This window comes from Cyanistes caeruleus, chromosome 4, assembly GCF_971803275.1.
Source record: "Cyanistes caeruleus chromosome 4, bCyaCae1.hap1.1, whole genome shotgun sequence".
NCBI classification, from domain to species: Eukaryota; Metazoa; Chordata; class Aves; order Passeriformes; family Paridae; genus Cyanistes; species Cyanistes caeruleus.
The window spans coordinates 55,643,412-55,659,930 of NC_141704.1; the positions used below are offsets into that span (position 1 = coordinate 55,643,412).

At 45.0% G+C, this 16,519-nt stretch overlaps 1 protein-coding gene across 5 annotated transcripts in view; it reads right to left on the minus strand.

Annotated features, from left to right (window-relative positions):
- DENND5B (DENN domain containing 5B) overlaps positions 1–15,098 on the minus strand; it is a 103,396-nt gene extending 88,298 nt beyond the window's left edge. For 2 of the 5 annotated variants that reach the window (XM_086884820.1, XM_086884825.1), the window contains exon 1: positions 14,922–15,056. In XM_086884820.1, coding sequence (XP_086740946.1) covers positions 14,922–15,033 — 112 coding nt within the window. In that variant the 5' untranslated portion in view covers positions 15,034–15,056. Of the gene's footprint in view, positions 1–14,921 lie in introns of all 5 variants that reach the window. The other 3 variants (XM_086884824.1, XM_086884821.1, XM_086884822.1) reach the window with 3 other exon arrangements.
- Positions 15,099–16,519: the final 1,421 nt, after the last annotated feature.

Genomic DNA, 16,519 nt, shown 5'->3' on the forward strand with positions numbered 1-16,519 from the left:
TCTGTGGTTAGTTTTGAAATTAAAAGCTCAAATATAAGAGCAGTTCTCAAGAAAAAGATCTCAACTTTTTCAGCATGCAAGCTGCATCACTTCTTCACAAAAACTTGCTTTTAGAAACAGATGGCAGCCTGCAAGACCTACAAATCCTTTGTCTGGAGTGGCAAACTAGGCCCTATTGCCCATCAAAGTCAACCGTCACATTGTGAAGCACTGACCCTAACAAATCCATTATGTTTCTTTCTACCACAACGCTAAACCAGACAAAATGAGTCAGACTTAATACGAATGGGTGAGGGGTTTTAAATCCCTTTCCCCACCATCTCCACAAAAAATAAAGACAAAAGGGAGATTCTGCATTGACCCTCCACTGACGAGCCCTGCCGTGAGGGCTGCCCCCTTGGGCCAGGCTGCCCGAAGGAGGATGGATTTGGGATGGGAGCATTTATATGGCACAGTGCGATGGCTTTGGGATCAGCACGCTCTGTCAGTCAAACTACCCACACAGGCAAAAGTGAATATCCCAAGCAGGAAAGAAAGGCCCTTACGCTGGCTGAATAATTAGGTCTGATGTGCTTTGTAGTTTCTCAGCCCTCCCTTTACAGCTCTGCTGAAGTGCTGTGCAGATACATAGCACAGAGATGGGGAAAGCTCCTCACAGGTACAGCAGGGAAGAGAATATAATGTTTTTTCTTGTCTGCCAGCTGAATCAAGGCAATGTGAAGAAATAGGAGCTCATATCAAAGAACTGCTGCCTTCACTCAAGGGAGAAAACAACAGAGAAGCCTGCTGAGGCGGTGATGGATGAGGCGATGATGTGGAAAGGATCCAAAAGCCTTTTCCCTGCTATGGCTATTTGGTGCATCTTGACACACAAAAGGAAACGCCCATCACTGGTACTCTCAGCAGACACCTCCCAGCAAGGAATACTTTTATCAAAGAAAAGATCTCTCTCAATAGCAGTAAGTCCAGTTTATGAACAATTCAAATCACTTTCATCTCACATATCTAAAAGCAAGAGACAACAAGAAAGTCAGCATCCTCAGAGCAACAGTTTGGTTGGATTCTTCACACCCTCATAAAAATTGCTCCCCATCCCCCTCCTTTACTCGTTTTCTTCAGCATAAAACAATCTCTCAAGGACATGGCAACAACGACACTGAAATTCAAAGCACTGAGATCAAACACATGAAACTGACGCTCATTACGGCTAAATTATGTCACCTATCCAAAGGCTCAAGCTTATTATTTAAGACAATACAACAGTCATTAATCACAGCCATTGTGTCCTGCTTTAAAGGCGTCTAGAAAGCTAGAGAATACAAGGGAGATTTATTATACTACAGTGCCAGATTTAATTACATGGTTTTCTCCTCAGCATCTCGCCACTTGTAGTTCACCACCTGTTTGCACCAGAGGACCTGAAATAAAGACGCGCCGGCCCTTGAGGCCGGGCACGCAAGAGAGGCTTGTGCTGTGCTCTTCTGTGGCTGCTGTAGCAGGACAGACCATTTTGGGGGATGCTGGAAGCCAAATCGCTTGTGGAGAGTTATTGTTTTCCTTTCAAAGTTTTAAACTTCCAGTTTCTTTTCATACATGTTCACATAGAGAAAAAGCACATCCTTGAGCCCATGAGCAAAGAGAAACAGGTCTCTGTCTTCTTCCTAAAGCTGCAGCGCAAAGATTCGTGCCCTCGCCACCACAACAATGTATTTAAGCAGCATGTCTGTCTGCTGGCAGCCCTCTGAGTTTGCATTTTCTTCTATAAATATTTAATGTAGAAGAACTGTTCATGTTACCCACTTTGACCGAAGTGTTTTGACAGCCATGCTCACCACATGACAATGATGCTCTATTTAACACTGCAGCTGCATACAGGAGGATTTGGTTTCAGTTTTATACAATATTGTGAAACTGATGACCTCCTACAAATAAACCAGTTAATACATTTTTAAGGAGCAGAATTTAAATGCATTAGCAAGACAATTGTCAGAAAGCCACAACAAGAAAGAAAACCAGAAATTTAATTCCTAAATTCAAAAGCCTGCTTAAATTTAACTGCAATTCCTTGTTATTAAACCTATTCAGATGGTGAAAATTGAAGATAATCAAGCCTGGAAAAGCTAAGTAGCCTCCTGATATTGTTTCTCTTCAAGCTAGAATAATTTCCAAACTTTCCAGACCACATGTTGTGATCAGCCCTCAGAGGTCTCTACACACTTTTACCAGCCAGTTAATTGAATACACACAAAAGATGACGATGGCTCAGTGGATCACTTGGCTGGCCCCAAGGGAGGTTTGATCCCAGTCTGTCTCTAACATACAAAGACTCAGCATGGTCTATCAGCAACTAACCAAGAGTCAGTCTTTCAAATCTGAAGATCACAACATTTTTTCAGGTAAAGAAAGGTCAGGGAAACAAAAAGGCCTAAGTAACCCAGCCAGTCAAACCCACACAAATAGCTCTGCTACTGTTAGTGATGGAGAAAGTCACTTTAATACTCTCACTGTAACATGGAATCACTTAAGCACAGTTTGGAAAAAATACGTAATATAAGAAAGAGAAACTGAGTCAGCAATGTTTATCCTTCTCCACATCTCCTGGCCCCTGAGCATCGTCTCGGTTACCCAGGGGCTCATTAATGCATTCATCTATTACGAGCTTGCTGGAAGCATGGAGCGATGCCACTTCGGTATGAGCAGATTAATCAAGCAGGGATTGCCAGCCTTCCACTGCAAGGCAATGCCATCTCCTTCTAGGCTATTTCAGCAGGCAGATTCAGCTGGATATTGTCATTTACTTCCAAGACAACTCATAAATGCGAAGTGATTAGCCATCTCTTGCAGCGCCTTTTACTGGAGTTACTCAAAAATTAATGCACTTAATACAGTTTTATGACTCCTAATGCATCATTAGCACTTTAATATATCAGACTACAGATTTTCGTTCTTAACAATCATCAGAAAGGTCAGGATAGCATTTTAGAACAATAAAACATGAGGTTGAGCTGGTTTGTTCTTGATTGTAGGAAGGGGGATGATAAGGAAACGAAAAGATAGTAAAGAAATCTCTTCTCCAGCATATTCTGCTTCTGTACCTCCCACTCAGTGCATTTTGAAAAAATACAGAAGTGTTTTTCCACAGACACATCTCTGGATGCAATAGTACCACCATAGTCAAGCTCCTGCATGCTTCCACTAAGCTTGAGGAAGGACTTGGACCCCGCCAACAACCCTCTGAGAACTGTTATTTATTGCCAAACATAGCTTTGTTCCCACTGCCTGTTATCACACTGTGGGAGCTGAGACTGAGCAAGAAAGACTAAGAATGATGGCTTTAGCACAGCTGTAGGGTTTCACAGGTATGGGTGAATAGCACTCGGAATTATGCAACAGGATGCCATGACAGAAATCATCGTCCTCTCATCTGCAGCTCCTTTTGCTCACACAGGCCTGCTAGCTCCCATATTCCTTCCTTCCCTCTCAGTACCAGGAGTTACCCTCACTCCCCACCCCACCAGATGGGCAGGAGGCAACGCATGCTCTGCTCAGATCTCTGCTCGGATCCCAGCTCTGGGGCTGCCGATTAGCCTGCCAGGATACCCACATGGAGGGCCCCCCCCTGCTTTAGAAAGTGCTCTTGCTTTTCCTGCAGCCTTTGTACTACTGGAAGGTTAATTAGGATCTCTGCTTTAGCTGCAGGGACTTCACAAAAGAAATCCCTTTTTTTCCATTCCACCTCTGACAAAATTAAATTGACCTGTGTGCTCAGAAGTGGGTAGATAGGATAAGGCTGGGGGGAGGGCAAGACTGGTTTGGGGGGTTGGTATTTTGACTTTTTTATTTTAATAAAGAGGAAACAAGCCTTGTGTGATCATGTTATCAACCACTCATGCTAAGTTTTGAGTGTGATAACACTGCACTATTAAGAACACAGATGGTCTCCTGCTTAGTTAGCATCAGCTTCCCTTTTGAGTTATTCAGCATCACAAGCAATACTGGGTCAGAAGTCATCATCGCAAAGTGCTGACAAAATATTAACCAATAACTGAAACCCAATACCGATTTTGAATTGCAAATAGCTTTCAGATCATTATCACCATCATATATGATCCGCATCTTGGACACACCACTGCAGCGGCTGCTCTGGGCAATTCACTCTCAGCTCTGGCACAGACCTAAATCTGTGCCTTTTCTCCCTGGTTCCCGGACAAATGGCTCTTCCAGCGCTAGCACGGACCTGAAGGCGAGGAGCATGAATATACCCAGGCCCCCGGACAAGATGTTTTGTCATTCTTCTTCCCGCCGAAAGCACAAGAGCTGAACTAATCGGGGCCCCGAGCGCCTGGGTCACAGCCAGGGCACCCGCGCCAGGGACCTCGGCTCTTTCTCACCTGCTGACAGGGACAAAGCAGGCCTGAGGGGCCTGAGCTCATTAAGGCAGAGTTTTCATGGGAAGTTCGGCCCACATTAGGCTGGAGGGATTTTTAAAAAATTTTGTTGTTGTTGCTTTTTTTTTTTTAAACAGTGTGTTAGGCCGAACAAATTTCAACAGGGCTCTTTCTTTCCCCGCTGAACTCACCACCCCATGGGCAGCTCCAAGCAGAGAGAAAACAAAGACATGGGCATAGAAATGCCAGTAAGTTATTACCCAGAACTGCTATTGTGAAAGTTAATATCTCCCATCACTATTCCCCTTTTGCTAAGTGCAACAGCAGACCACGGCTACAGCTGCCTCACCCTATGCAGATGTTCATATTTATACAGGAAAAAAATTATTACTTAATAGCATTCCCTACACCAGGATTCTTTAATTCTTAGTCATTCCCCAGTTTGAGACACAAACACTAGACAACACATCCCTGCTTGAATTAAGAGAGTCAAACAACATCTGCTATCACACTCACTAAAGCCAGAAAGAGACAACATATTTGCAAATACAACAGTAAGAGAAACCTATCTTGAACAGCATCATCTTGGAAAAGGCTAAACACCTAATCCATCCATGCTGAACAGCTACTATTTTGATTTCCAGAGACAAATGTTCTCCCTTAATAGATTCATGGCAATAGTAGAGACAGAGGCTGACAGCCCCAAAAGGGGTACATTAAAGACGCTGTAATACCATTCTTCCTGGCCTTGATATTCCTGCAGTGCTAACAAAGGCATCATGTACAGCAAAATACACCCTTCACAGCTCTGCACATATCTACCATCAGTCATTTTATAAAGCACCTGGCAGTTCTCAAGCAATGTGAGTCATGACCAACATTTCATCTTCATAGCCTCACAAAATTTTAGGGGGTTGGGTGTTTTCAGCACTTCTGTTGGTTTTGTTTGGATTCTTTGGTTTGGGGTTTTTTTTTTAAACAAAAAGTGTGAATTTTTCCTCATATACTTGGTGCTGTGTATTTTCATATAGTTATACTGGAAGAATAAACAAAGTGAGAAAGCACAAAATCTGCATTACAAAAAAGTCCCATTCTAGAAACAGTGTAGCAACCCTTTATCTCTTCCACACCAGCCAGTATCACAGCTGAAAGTCTGTGTTCACAGAGCTGGTGTTTTAAGCATAAAATTGTTTTCATTTTAAATTTATGTCAGAGTATTGCACAGCATAAAACAAACAAGAATACCAAGTGGGAATGCTGACGGAAAAATAGTATTGTGTGAATAACTAACTCATCAGCAAATCTTCCCCTCCCTCAACAATGAAAAGCCAAATATTTATTCAATTGCATATTGCATTCTTTACTCAAATACTTCATAATTTGAATTTAAAACAACAAATCTCAATTCCCTTTCCTGAGCACCTCAGGGGAGACCAGGGGGCCCAGCAGAAGGTATTTACACCATCTGACTGAGTTCATCTCAGCAGCAATCTGGAGAAAAAGCAGGAGAGGTGGGCTCTTAAGTGATTTGGACCCTCCAGGCAAGCTCCAGGTCAGTGAGAACAGGGATTGTAGAACCTGTCAGACACCGGAAGGCAGTGTAAGCATTTGGACCTATTTGGACCACAACAGCAGCATCCTCTCCCAGAAGTCTCCAGCTGCATTCCAAACGCTGGTCAGTCCAAAGCAGACTGCTTGGTCCATCTGATCAATATTTCATTGAGGAATTACCAGAGAAGCGAGTTCTGGGTTTCATCATCTCATTACTAAGAGCTCAGCCCTCTTGTGTTTCAGTCACAAGGGACCCAAAGCACCTCTGACACCTGGGCAGCCTGGTGTAAGGAACAAACATGGTGATACTTGATTTTCCCTTGTCACTCTAGTTCCTGCTCCCACAGGTGACATGGCATCACACCGCGTGCCACCGCACGCCAATCCACTTGTACGTGGAAATAGCTCTGCATGGAAATGAGCCGAGGTTTATAGAGATGCTGAGGGGAAAATGCAAATTTATACAAATAATTTCAGTCATCCGTGAAAAGCAGCAGCCACTACACACCCATGACAGTTGAGCTTGGCTTTTTTTTTTTGTTTAATCCTGTCATTGTTTACACAGAATGGTGTTTCAGATTAAGCCCCCTTACCCTTCCACATGTTAGTCTTTAACATGACAAGAGAATATGAAGAAGGGGGTGGATGGAGGATACTTCTGGCTTTCATGCTGTGCAACTTTCCACTCACACAGATTCAAAGCATGATTTGACTCCATACCAAGCTTGATATTAAGCTTGCTAGGTTTGTTGTTTTTTTTTTTTTAAGTGCTACTAGATCCCAGAATTATTATTGCAATTTTATGATTAAAATGACTGTAAAGCAAAGTCAAATTTATGCTCCAAGGTAAGGGGGGGATGCTCACTCTACAAGACTGACATATTTAAACATTGTCTCTGAATACAAACCAAGAACAGCTGACACGTTTGTATGAAATTGTGAAGGTTGTTCTCCAGTGAGAGAACCAGTTTTCTTTACAGATCCACCAAAAACAGACCCCTCACTCCAATACTATATTTACTAAGAGTTAACTTTTATACTATCACTTGAAGCAGGTCACTGAGATTTGGCAAAGTCCTTCAAACCACAGAGTATATATTAGCATGGGAATACTCCCCCCATTTCACTCTTTAAGCATCTGCTTGGATGTTTTGATGTTATTTTCATGGCTTGGGTATGTATGGAGGTAGAAGCAAAACCTCAGACCTCAAAGGAGAATGGCTGCATGTTTTCAGCCATTCAGGCACCTCCACCAAGCCTAGGACACCCTAATGAGAGAACCTTCAGTTGAGATACAATGATCAGACAGCTGATTAAAAATTATCTTTGACTCCAAGCAAGAAGCACAAATGGAGTTGTTTATATGTTCATACTGGTAGTGTAACAGAAGTTTCTTCCAGCCGTGCCTGTATCTGACACCTTAGCAGTCTGTCACACATGAGTCATCTCCCCAGTATGTTTCTTTTACTATGATGACCCATCACCACTTCTTCCCTAATTACTTTTGGGATTATCAATATGGCTAATGTGATCAAAACACCACAGCAAATGCTTACTGTTTTCTGACCAAATTTGTTTTTCATCGATGCAATTTTTCCTACTGCACCTACTTTTGCTATTTGCTGGTTAAGAGGTAGATAATGGGGAAAAAAAAAAAAAAGAAAAAGAAAAAAAATCATAGGCTATTTACACTCATGAACTATATAGAGATTCACATATTCCACAGAATTCCTCTCCATGCACACCAGAGGTGGCTGAACAAGCTACTTGTAATGTTCTTCCCACATAGGTAAGCGGTCCTCCATGACCTCAAACAGCACCAGCCAAAGACCACAGCATTAACTGCATCAAAGTGCACGCACTGTTTGTTTTCTTCCCCTTCATTCACATTTCTCCTTGACTCCAGCCCTCACTGCAACAGACCAGAACTGCAGCAGGAGCAGTGTGCCAGCCACGTATCCAGCCCACGCAGGAGCTTTGCAGGCTGTACACTTGCCAGCATGTTTTAGGGACGAGCTGGCATTAAGGACAACTTGATTAGTCCATGACAAGAGGGTGAAAAAAGGCAGGCAAGAGGGCCCTGACACCCTTGCTCTGCTGGCTTACGTGCAGCTCAGCCTCTCCTGAAGCAGCTCATTTTGGAGTTATTCCTATGTGGAGCTCTGCATTGGCACAGGCGAGGTGTGGGAAGGGTGTCAGGGCACTGGCACAGCTCCTGCAGCACTGGGAAATGGCTCTGGCGAGGACACAGGAAAACAGCTGAGCAGAGAAATCAATACTACAGTCACGCACTGCCCTGAGCGATTCTGACATATTTATGGCTACTGCTCCTCTGTTTGCAGAGCGGTGGGCATCGCCTTCCCCCAGATGCCACCATCCTGCAGCACCCTGAGGACCAGGACGAAGGTGGACACCAACTCGAGAGCCTCTCCCCTGGCAGCGGGGACCTTGACCTCCGGCTCACACCCTCCATGTCCATACCCTCCCCGGCACTGCCGCGCTCCCTGGGATGTGCCACGCTTATCTTTCACAGCTCTGTGCCCAGGCTGCGACCCCCGTGTCCCTGCACAGCCACTGCACCACTAAGCCACCAGGATGGGGCCAGCAGTGACTTCGGGCTGATGCGCAGGAACAAGATTAGGGCTGGATTTAGGTCGTTCTTATAAAGGACAGCAGCTCAGCCATTCCGCCTGGCACTGCTTTGATTACCACTGCATTTAGAGCGTGTGAAGGAAAAGGGCTCCCTCCTGCAATTCCTGGGATTGTGGCTGGAAAAGCCCCCTCACGTACGCTGTCACACCTTCCTCTGCTCTGCTACTGCAGCAGCCACTGGCAGCCAAGCAGCCTCCGAGCGTGCGAGAGCCTTTAGTCTTCCTAAGTGGAAATCAAAACAGCGGCTTATCTGGCAAGCAGAGTACAAGAAATTCTCTTTGGTTTAGCATTAGTGAGTCAGTGCTATTGATAGGAATAATAATGTCTTTCCAATCCAATCACTACCTTATTTTCAAAGGAATACAGTATAAAAAATTCAGATGAAGGCAAATGTGTAACAATGATCACACCAGGGCTGGGTGAGCATTTAAATCCAGCATTTCTCTGGCATACGTACAGACAGAGAATGAAAGTGCTATTGCTAAAACACAGCAATATGTCACAGCCATCAGCAATTCCACAAATGGTCTGTTATCCAAACAAGCAAGAGAGTTACTCCTTATTAAAGGTTATTGTAACTGGAGACCATACTTGTCAATAATAATGACAGTTCTTTATAAAATCACTCCTCCCTTTGGCTGCAGAACTCCTCCTATAGGAACTAAGTCTTTAATGCATAATTTGGATTTTTTTTTAATAAAATTAAAATCTTTGTGGTATTACAATGGAATTCTGGTTTCCTCCAATAGCAAAAAATAAGTGAAGAATGAACAATTACAGCAACTATCCATGCCAACACCTTTAAAGATGTGGAAGAGAGTAGAAGTATTATTTCTGTTTCGGCATCCAATTTTGGTTTCCCAAAAGCAGGGATTATCTCCATACTTTTTTAACTAGAAAAGCAACATTTTATCTATGCAAAATAAGATTTGGTTTCACATGAACAAAATATTAACCCAGCTTAGATTTTTATCAAACAGCTTTCCTAAATGAATACACAGTATTTCCCTCTTATTATGACAGTTCACAAAAAATGACAGTTACTTCAATAAGCCGGCTAGTCCATCCAATCCCTAATCCATGAGACTTGGTTTTTTCCAGCTATAATGTCAGAAGATTTAGTGCTGCATTTGAGCATCACTTCTTAAGGGGGGCTGGAGAAACGCTTGAATTCCATCCCTCCCACAAGCCCTGCAAAGATGAGAAATCCTAAGCAACCGACCCCAACTGCTTCTGAGGAGCAAGTTAAGTTTTGTTAACTAGAACAGCATAAGCCATCTCTGCCTCTACTTGCACCATTCTCATCCACATCCAGGTTACTTAATCTGGACAATCCCTCCAAAAATGCTCTGCGCAAATCTGGACCGTACTTAAAAATGGAAAGCAAAACTTCTGTAGCCTGCTTTTCATTTGCGTCAATTGCGTAAACCGGGAACAGGAATCACAGCTCATCAGATATTCCTCGGTAAAGGGAAACTTAGTCTATTTCCAGCAAACCAGGAAAAAATTCAATTGCCTATTTTCAGAGAAGCCATGCACACAAGAAGTTGTATCACTGTAGTAATGCCACCAAGTTTTCTGGCAGCGTGCTTTGCGCACAGACTTGGCACGGAGGAAGCACGAAGGAGAACGGTGCAGGCGGTGGGGAGGCTCTGCAAGGCGTGAGCATGCAGGTGCCAAGCACACACAAGGACGAAAAAGTCTTTTAGCTTTCTAAAAATAAGAGCCTACAAGATACGAAGCAGAGTTAGCCAGACTGCAGCATGCCCTGTTTGGATTTCAACATCTCATTGAAGGGAAATTAATTACCAATATGTGGATATTTGTAGGGAAACAGCATGAGAAGAAATGTGCATTTTTCCCAAGACATTCAGCGTTTTCAGTGAGTGTGAACAGTATCCAGTCTCTGCTTTGCTGGCCATTAAAATAAAGAATTTGATCTTAAAAGTAGAGTAATGAAGCTCTCTGCAGTTTTCAACTATATACTGAATGGGACAGTAGCACATTGAATCTTTACACAATGGCCCAAACTACACAGCTTAAGGTAACATTTACCGTTCATGTGTGGAAAAAAACCCTAGAAAAATCTTATCAATCTTTTCACACAGCAAGCAGGCTACCATAACTCCATCAATAAGGCACCATCCAACATGGTCCTTCAAATCCCAGTTCCCAAGCCAGCTTACTGCACCTTCTCTTCCTCCAAACTGCACCTTCAGTGGAAACCAGTCCTTCCACTTTAAAACAAAACACCCATCCTTAACTCTCTCCCTGCTTTCCTCCACAGCACTAAATTACTTACCCAGTAAAGTATATTTCATTTTCTTTTTAATTGAGTCATGTGTATTCTGGATTTTTCTAAACTGTAGTCTGTGACACTTGGACAAGATACTACAAAATTTAACATGTTCCCCAAGCAAATGATAAAAGCTGCTACAGCCAGAAAACCTTGTGCCCTGCACACATGGTTCACTATATATGAACATAAAGTTCATACAGTATGACGAAACACATGATAGAAACAATACAATGAACAATTAGGTCTTTTTGTTAAATGCAATGTTAAATATTTACTATAACAAATTCATTTGAGCACATGCAATTCCAAGGCCCATAGTCTCAAAATGGCTTTACCTGAAAGAAGCAGGCATGAAGAGGAAAGTGAACTAAAATTTATTTTCCATCAGCCCTAAACATGACAGAAAAGCTCCCTTCACCCTATTTCAGTGGGGTTCAACAGGGCACTGAAACCAATACTGAAATTTTCATGCTTTTCAAGATATTGCACATCAAATACCCTACTTTTCTTCTATGACCTCTCCAACTGCTAAATGCCAAGAAATTTTTAGATAGTTTCCTTTCCTCCCTCGAGTCCCTGGAAAGAGCCTGGAAAAAAGAAGAGTTTTTTCTCTCCATCCTTGAGTGAGAGCTTTGTGATAAGGGCCACGAGTGTTTTGACAACATCATAATCTACACACAACTTTGTTGTGTGCCTGGATATGCTACCAAGTTGAGCAATAGGTAAACAGCTTTTAGATGTTCGAAATTAGCTCACTTAAAAACCCCAAATCAGCCATCTGAAGAGCCAGCTGTGAAGCAACTCACTACCAAAAAAAAATCTGTACCAGAAAACATCGTACATTCAAAAGACAAATGAATAATCTAAGCAAAATGAACCATTTCCTTGGTGGAAAATTCTCATCTATCAAGCTTATTTTAAGCCCTAAGCATCCATTCAGTGGAACAAGAACTATAAAACAGGACACACTTCCCTAAAAGCATGTCAGAATGTTATACAACCATAAATGTTGATTTTATTTCATTTTCTGAACAGACCTATCAGCACCACAAGAATTAGAAAAGCAGTTCTTCACCCTGCTTTCACAGGTAACACTGAAACATTTCACGCCTGAAGCTGTAGATGAGGATTTTTGGTCCTTTGTTTTTAATTGAAGAGAGTTTTTGTGGAAAGAAATTTTGGGCTTGAGGCAAGAAAAGCTTTCACACAGGGGAGAGTCCCAGGCTGTCCCAGCAAAGGCAGGGCACAGGTCAGGGAGCTCCAGATGACGCCAGAGCTGACTCACAGGCAGCTCCTTGGCACACCATGTACCACGGTGAGCTGCCTGGATCCCAGCAGATCCCCACCGAGTCCATCTCAAATCATCAAGGATTTTCTAACTCCTGCTTCTCTCTTCACAGGAGAGGCCCTGGGGCCTCCAGAGCAGCAGCAGAGCTCCTCTTGTCCCTTCTCCAGCTCCTGTGCTCAGCCCCAAGGCAGCTCCATCAGTCAGACCTGGGGTGAGCTTTGTGAACAGTGGCTGCCAAGGGATTCCCAGGTTTGGGGATAAGCAGGTTCTTGATTACTTTTTTTGCTAAACTGGGGATGATCTGTGCAGCAGCTTAAGTCACAGCAACTTTTCATTGATGCCTTGTGACTTGCTTCAACAAGCTCTTTAAGCACAAGGACAGCAAGATGTAGCTATCACAGCTACATAATACTGAAAGAACAGGGTCATTTACTTCTACAAATAATTTTAAGAACATTTTTAGAATTAACTATTTGTGGGTTTCCTGTGATAGATAGAACAGACTTTCTGTTTGTTCCCTCAAGTATCTTTCTCCCCACCCATTGCAGCAGTAAATTCAATCATAGTAGCTTGGTTTCTGAAACCTGCAACACAGATTTCCACATGGGCTCTCACTACTGCCTGCCTAGAGCAGCATTAGTACCCCCCAAGCTTTAACAGAAATGTTTTCTCAGCTACATCTCAATCCAGAGTTAATTTTTCCACGGCTGCATTATATTTGTGACTTACAGCACTCCCTGTTCCTCCCTAGCATTTCCCACTGCTGAGCTCCCAGCTGATAGCAGAAAGCTCCTGTCACGAGTCCCTAAAAATATAACATTGCTCAGTGGCAATATTAAGTCCCATCATATTTCTGTTACTCCAGTTCTTCCACATCCTAGCCCTCCTAAGGTATTAAGAATGCCTCCTGAACTGGCATTACCAAAAATGTTTGTATGTCCAAACCACGTTGCTGGCCTTGCCTAGTTTAAACCAGTTACAAAGACATTGCTTCAAAAATTACTACTTTTGTTAATTTCTCTTGGAAATTATTCACAGCTGCACTGTATTTTTAAATGGGAATATCCTAGATGAGCCAAAATTACTTTCTTTCACTAAAAAATGCAGAGGGAAGTTGCTTTAGCTTTGAAATCTGCAGTTCAGCCAAACCTACTGAATGACCACAGAAGAGGAGCCCTGTAGTGGAGGCACTACATTTGCACAAACCCACCACACTCAGGCTGTCCTTGAGCAGTGCTCCCCAAGAACATACCTGTGTACCTCCCTGGGAAATGGTGCAAAAATCAGCAGAAGCAGACTTGGAGAGTCTGGGTACATCAGGGAAGGCACAGCCTACCAGCCAGCATAGCTTTAAAAATAGTTTCTTTTCAGATAGATGACTCAAAGTTTAGGTAGCTGAAACCCCAATAGGTCATATCATGCAAATCAAACCCTGTACACTATCAGCTGGGAAGTGGCTCACGAGTCAGGAGTTTTCTACTAAAAGCAGCAAAACTGAAAACACACAAATGTGGTCACATGGGAAAAAACAAAGAGATGAAAGTACATTTAGCTAATGCTTCAACTTGGAGACCCCAGGGCTACCTCCAGTGCATGCTCACCGCCAAGGGTAGAGACTTGGTTAGCCTGCTTTAAGATAAGGTTCCTTGGAAACATACGAGCACCCACCCCTTTCACAGGTGACAAAAACATGAACTTCAACCAGCGTACATTGATCAGTGATACAGATCATCACGTCTCTTACACAACCAGAAGGCAAGGTACTTCCTGATGCAATAGGTGCAGAGACCTCATTAGGATCCCATCCTCAGGATGCCATTGCCAGGCAGAAGTGCTCACTGTGACAGCTACGGCTGCCTTCAACTTCGGCCACCCACAGCCCCTGCAGTGTGAACGCACGGGAGTGGGCAAACATTGGCACTTAAACACTTCCAAACTCATATCTCCACGAGGAAACGCTTGGCTTCCATGCAATTAAGCCCTGTTATTAAGCCTGAAGTTGATCAAATTTTGTATGTAAAAACCTGACTTAAATAGTTCCTTTTGCATAAACAAAAGTGACATTGAGGAAGAACTGCTGCCTTATGCCAATGTAATCAGCTCGTATCCAGTCATGAGCCCACCAAAAATAAACATTTTAAAAAATGCTTTAGAGCCTACCAATAGTTTTGTTCCTTTTTTTCTGTAACATTATCGGAGTGGAGGGGAAAAGAAGGATGCAGGAAGACTATTTCTGAATAGACATAAGATGTGAATAAATGTAACGAGGATGCGATTCCATTAATTTATTCAGTTCTTCCCCAGATCCCTCCCCCTCCTCTCCAGTGCAGATACTGAAGAAAAATGCATCTGCCCCGGCAGAAAGCTCGGTCGTTCGGCTCCCTCCAATTCCGTAACCCCGGGTTCCCTTCTCCCGCCGGTGGCACCCCGCTGGCCGCGGCCGGGCCACCGCCTTCCATCATTCCCCCCGCCACCATCAGGGACCCGGGCCGGCGGAGCCCGGCCCGCGGGGGACGGCGCATCCCGGCGGCCAAACGCTCCCCGCCGCCCGGCCGGAGCTGCCCTCGGGGGGATGCTCCGCCAGCCCCTCGGGAGGATGCCTTATCCTCCTCAGTCGCTCCCTCCCTGCGGCTCCCACCGGCGCGACCCCTCCTCGGGGGGAGCAGACATTTTGAGGCAGCGCATCCCAAACGCCCGGCGAGCCGCAGCGGTGCGGGCGAGGCCTCCCGGCGGCGCCGCTCACCTGCCAGCTCGTCGGGCTCCAGCCCGCTCTCCGCGTCGATGCCGCACAGCACGAAGTAGTGGGCGAAGCGGCAGGGCGCCGCGCCGGGCCCGGGGTTGCCGCTCCCGCTCATGCCGGCGGCGGCTCGGTGCGGCTCGGGCGCGCCCGCGGGCGGCTCACGGCGCGCCGCCCCCAGCCCCGGCGGGGCCGCGCAGGCGGGCACCGAGCGGCGGCTCCGGCGGGCGGCCCCGCTGTCAGCTGAGCGGGGCGGGGACGGCAGCGCCGCGCCGCCCCCGCGGGGCTTTTAAACCCGGCACGGCCGCTCCCGGCGCGTCGGGAGAGCCGCGGGCGGCACCGGCACCCTTTGTGTCCGCGGTCCTTGCGACACGCGCTTACAGCTCAAAGCTTCCCTCGCGTGTCAGCGGGAGAGGTTGGCTTTATTCAAATAAAGCAGGAGACGGTGCCACCTCCTACGGGGAATGTCTCTTCCCCCCGGCCCGGCAGGGAGCTCCCGGAGGCCCGCTGCCGGAACGGGCCGGGCCCCGCCCGGCGCCCGGGCTGCGCTGAGCGCTTCCTGCGGGAATCCTGCCGCGGGAAACGGCTTCTCCTCCTCCCCAGCCCAACGTGGAAGCAGCAGCCACCACCCGCGGCGCATGGCTTTTGTGCGGTCTCCATCCCCGCTCCGTGATGGATGGCACCCGTACCGCGTTAACGGGAGAGCTATTTTTTGGCTACCCGCGCTCCCTTTCAAAGCAAAAATCTAAAATGTTGCTTCGTTCCTAGTTCGTTTAAGATTTACTAGCCATTCTGCCGGGTGCAGAAAGAAATCAGCGTCGTTTTACCCCCGCTGCTAGAATTATTCTCGTTAGGATCACCCGATGCCAAAATACCGGCAGCTCCGTCCGGGAGCTGCACCTACTTTTAAAGGGGCAGAGATAATTCTTTCGAAGCTCTTACTTTTTTTTTTTCTCCAAAGTGATGAGATTCCCCCATATCTCGATAATTCTGACATCTGGATATCATAAGGAGGTTGTTGGCAGAATTCAGTATTTTCACTTTTATCCTTTTGTGTTTCATCTGTTTATTAGTCCTGGTCCATGCCGTCTGTAATAATTGCAGTCTCACCTCTTTCTTACTGTGGACTCCTACGACCCCTTTATTTTATCTCTTATCAGTATGAATCACATCTTTGCTTTTTATTGTTTACATTTGTCCTTGTTCAACAAGTGCCTTTGATAAGAAACTGCTTACAAGGAAACTGATATTTCATCCAGCATGTCTCATTTTATGGAGGTACATGGAGTAACTCTCTGACCTGGAAGCCACCTAGGTCAGCATCTCTCTCTCCTCTCTCTTCATCCCATGAAATTAACAAATTTTATGCCGTTTTATTTCTTAGCTTCCTATCCTGCAGACAAGAGCTAAACTAATATTTTCCCTTCCCAATAACCCCAATCTCCAATAAAAAAAAAAAAAAATAAAAAGAGGATGGATCCTCTCTCCCAATCCTCAATTCTTGTAGCTGCAGCACTCAGTAACAACCTGAACCTTGCTGAAGCTGCAGAGAAATTTTCCGTGAGACCAGTCATCTTGTCGACTTTGCACCAGAGCTAGGTTTT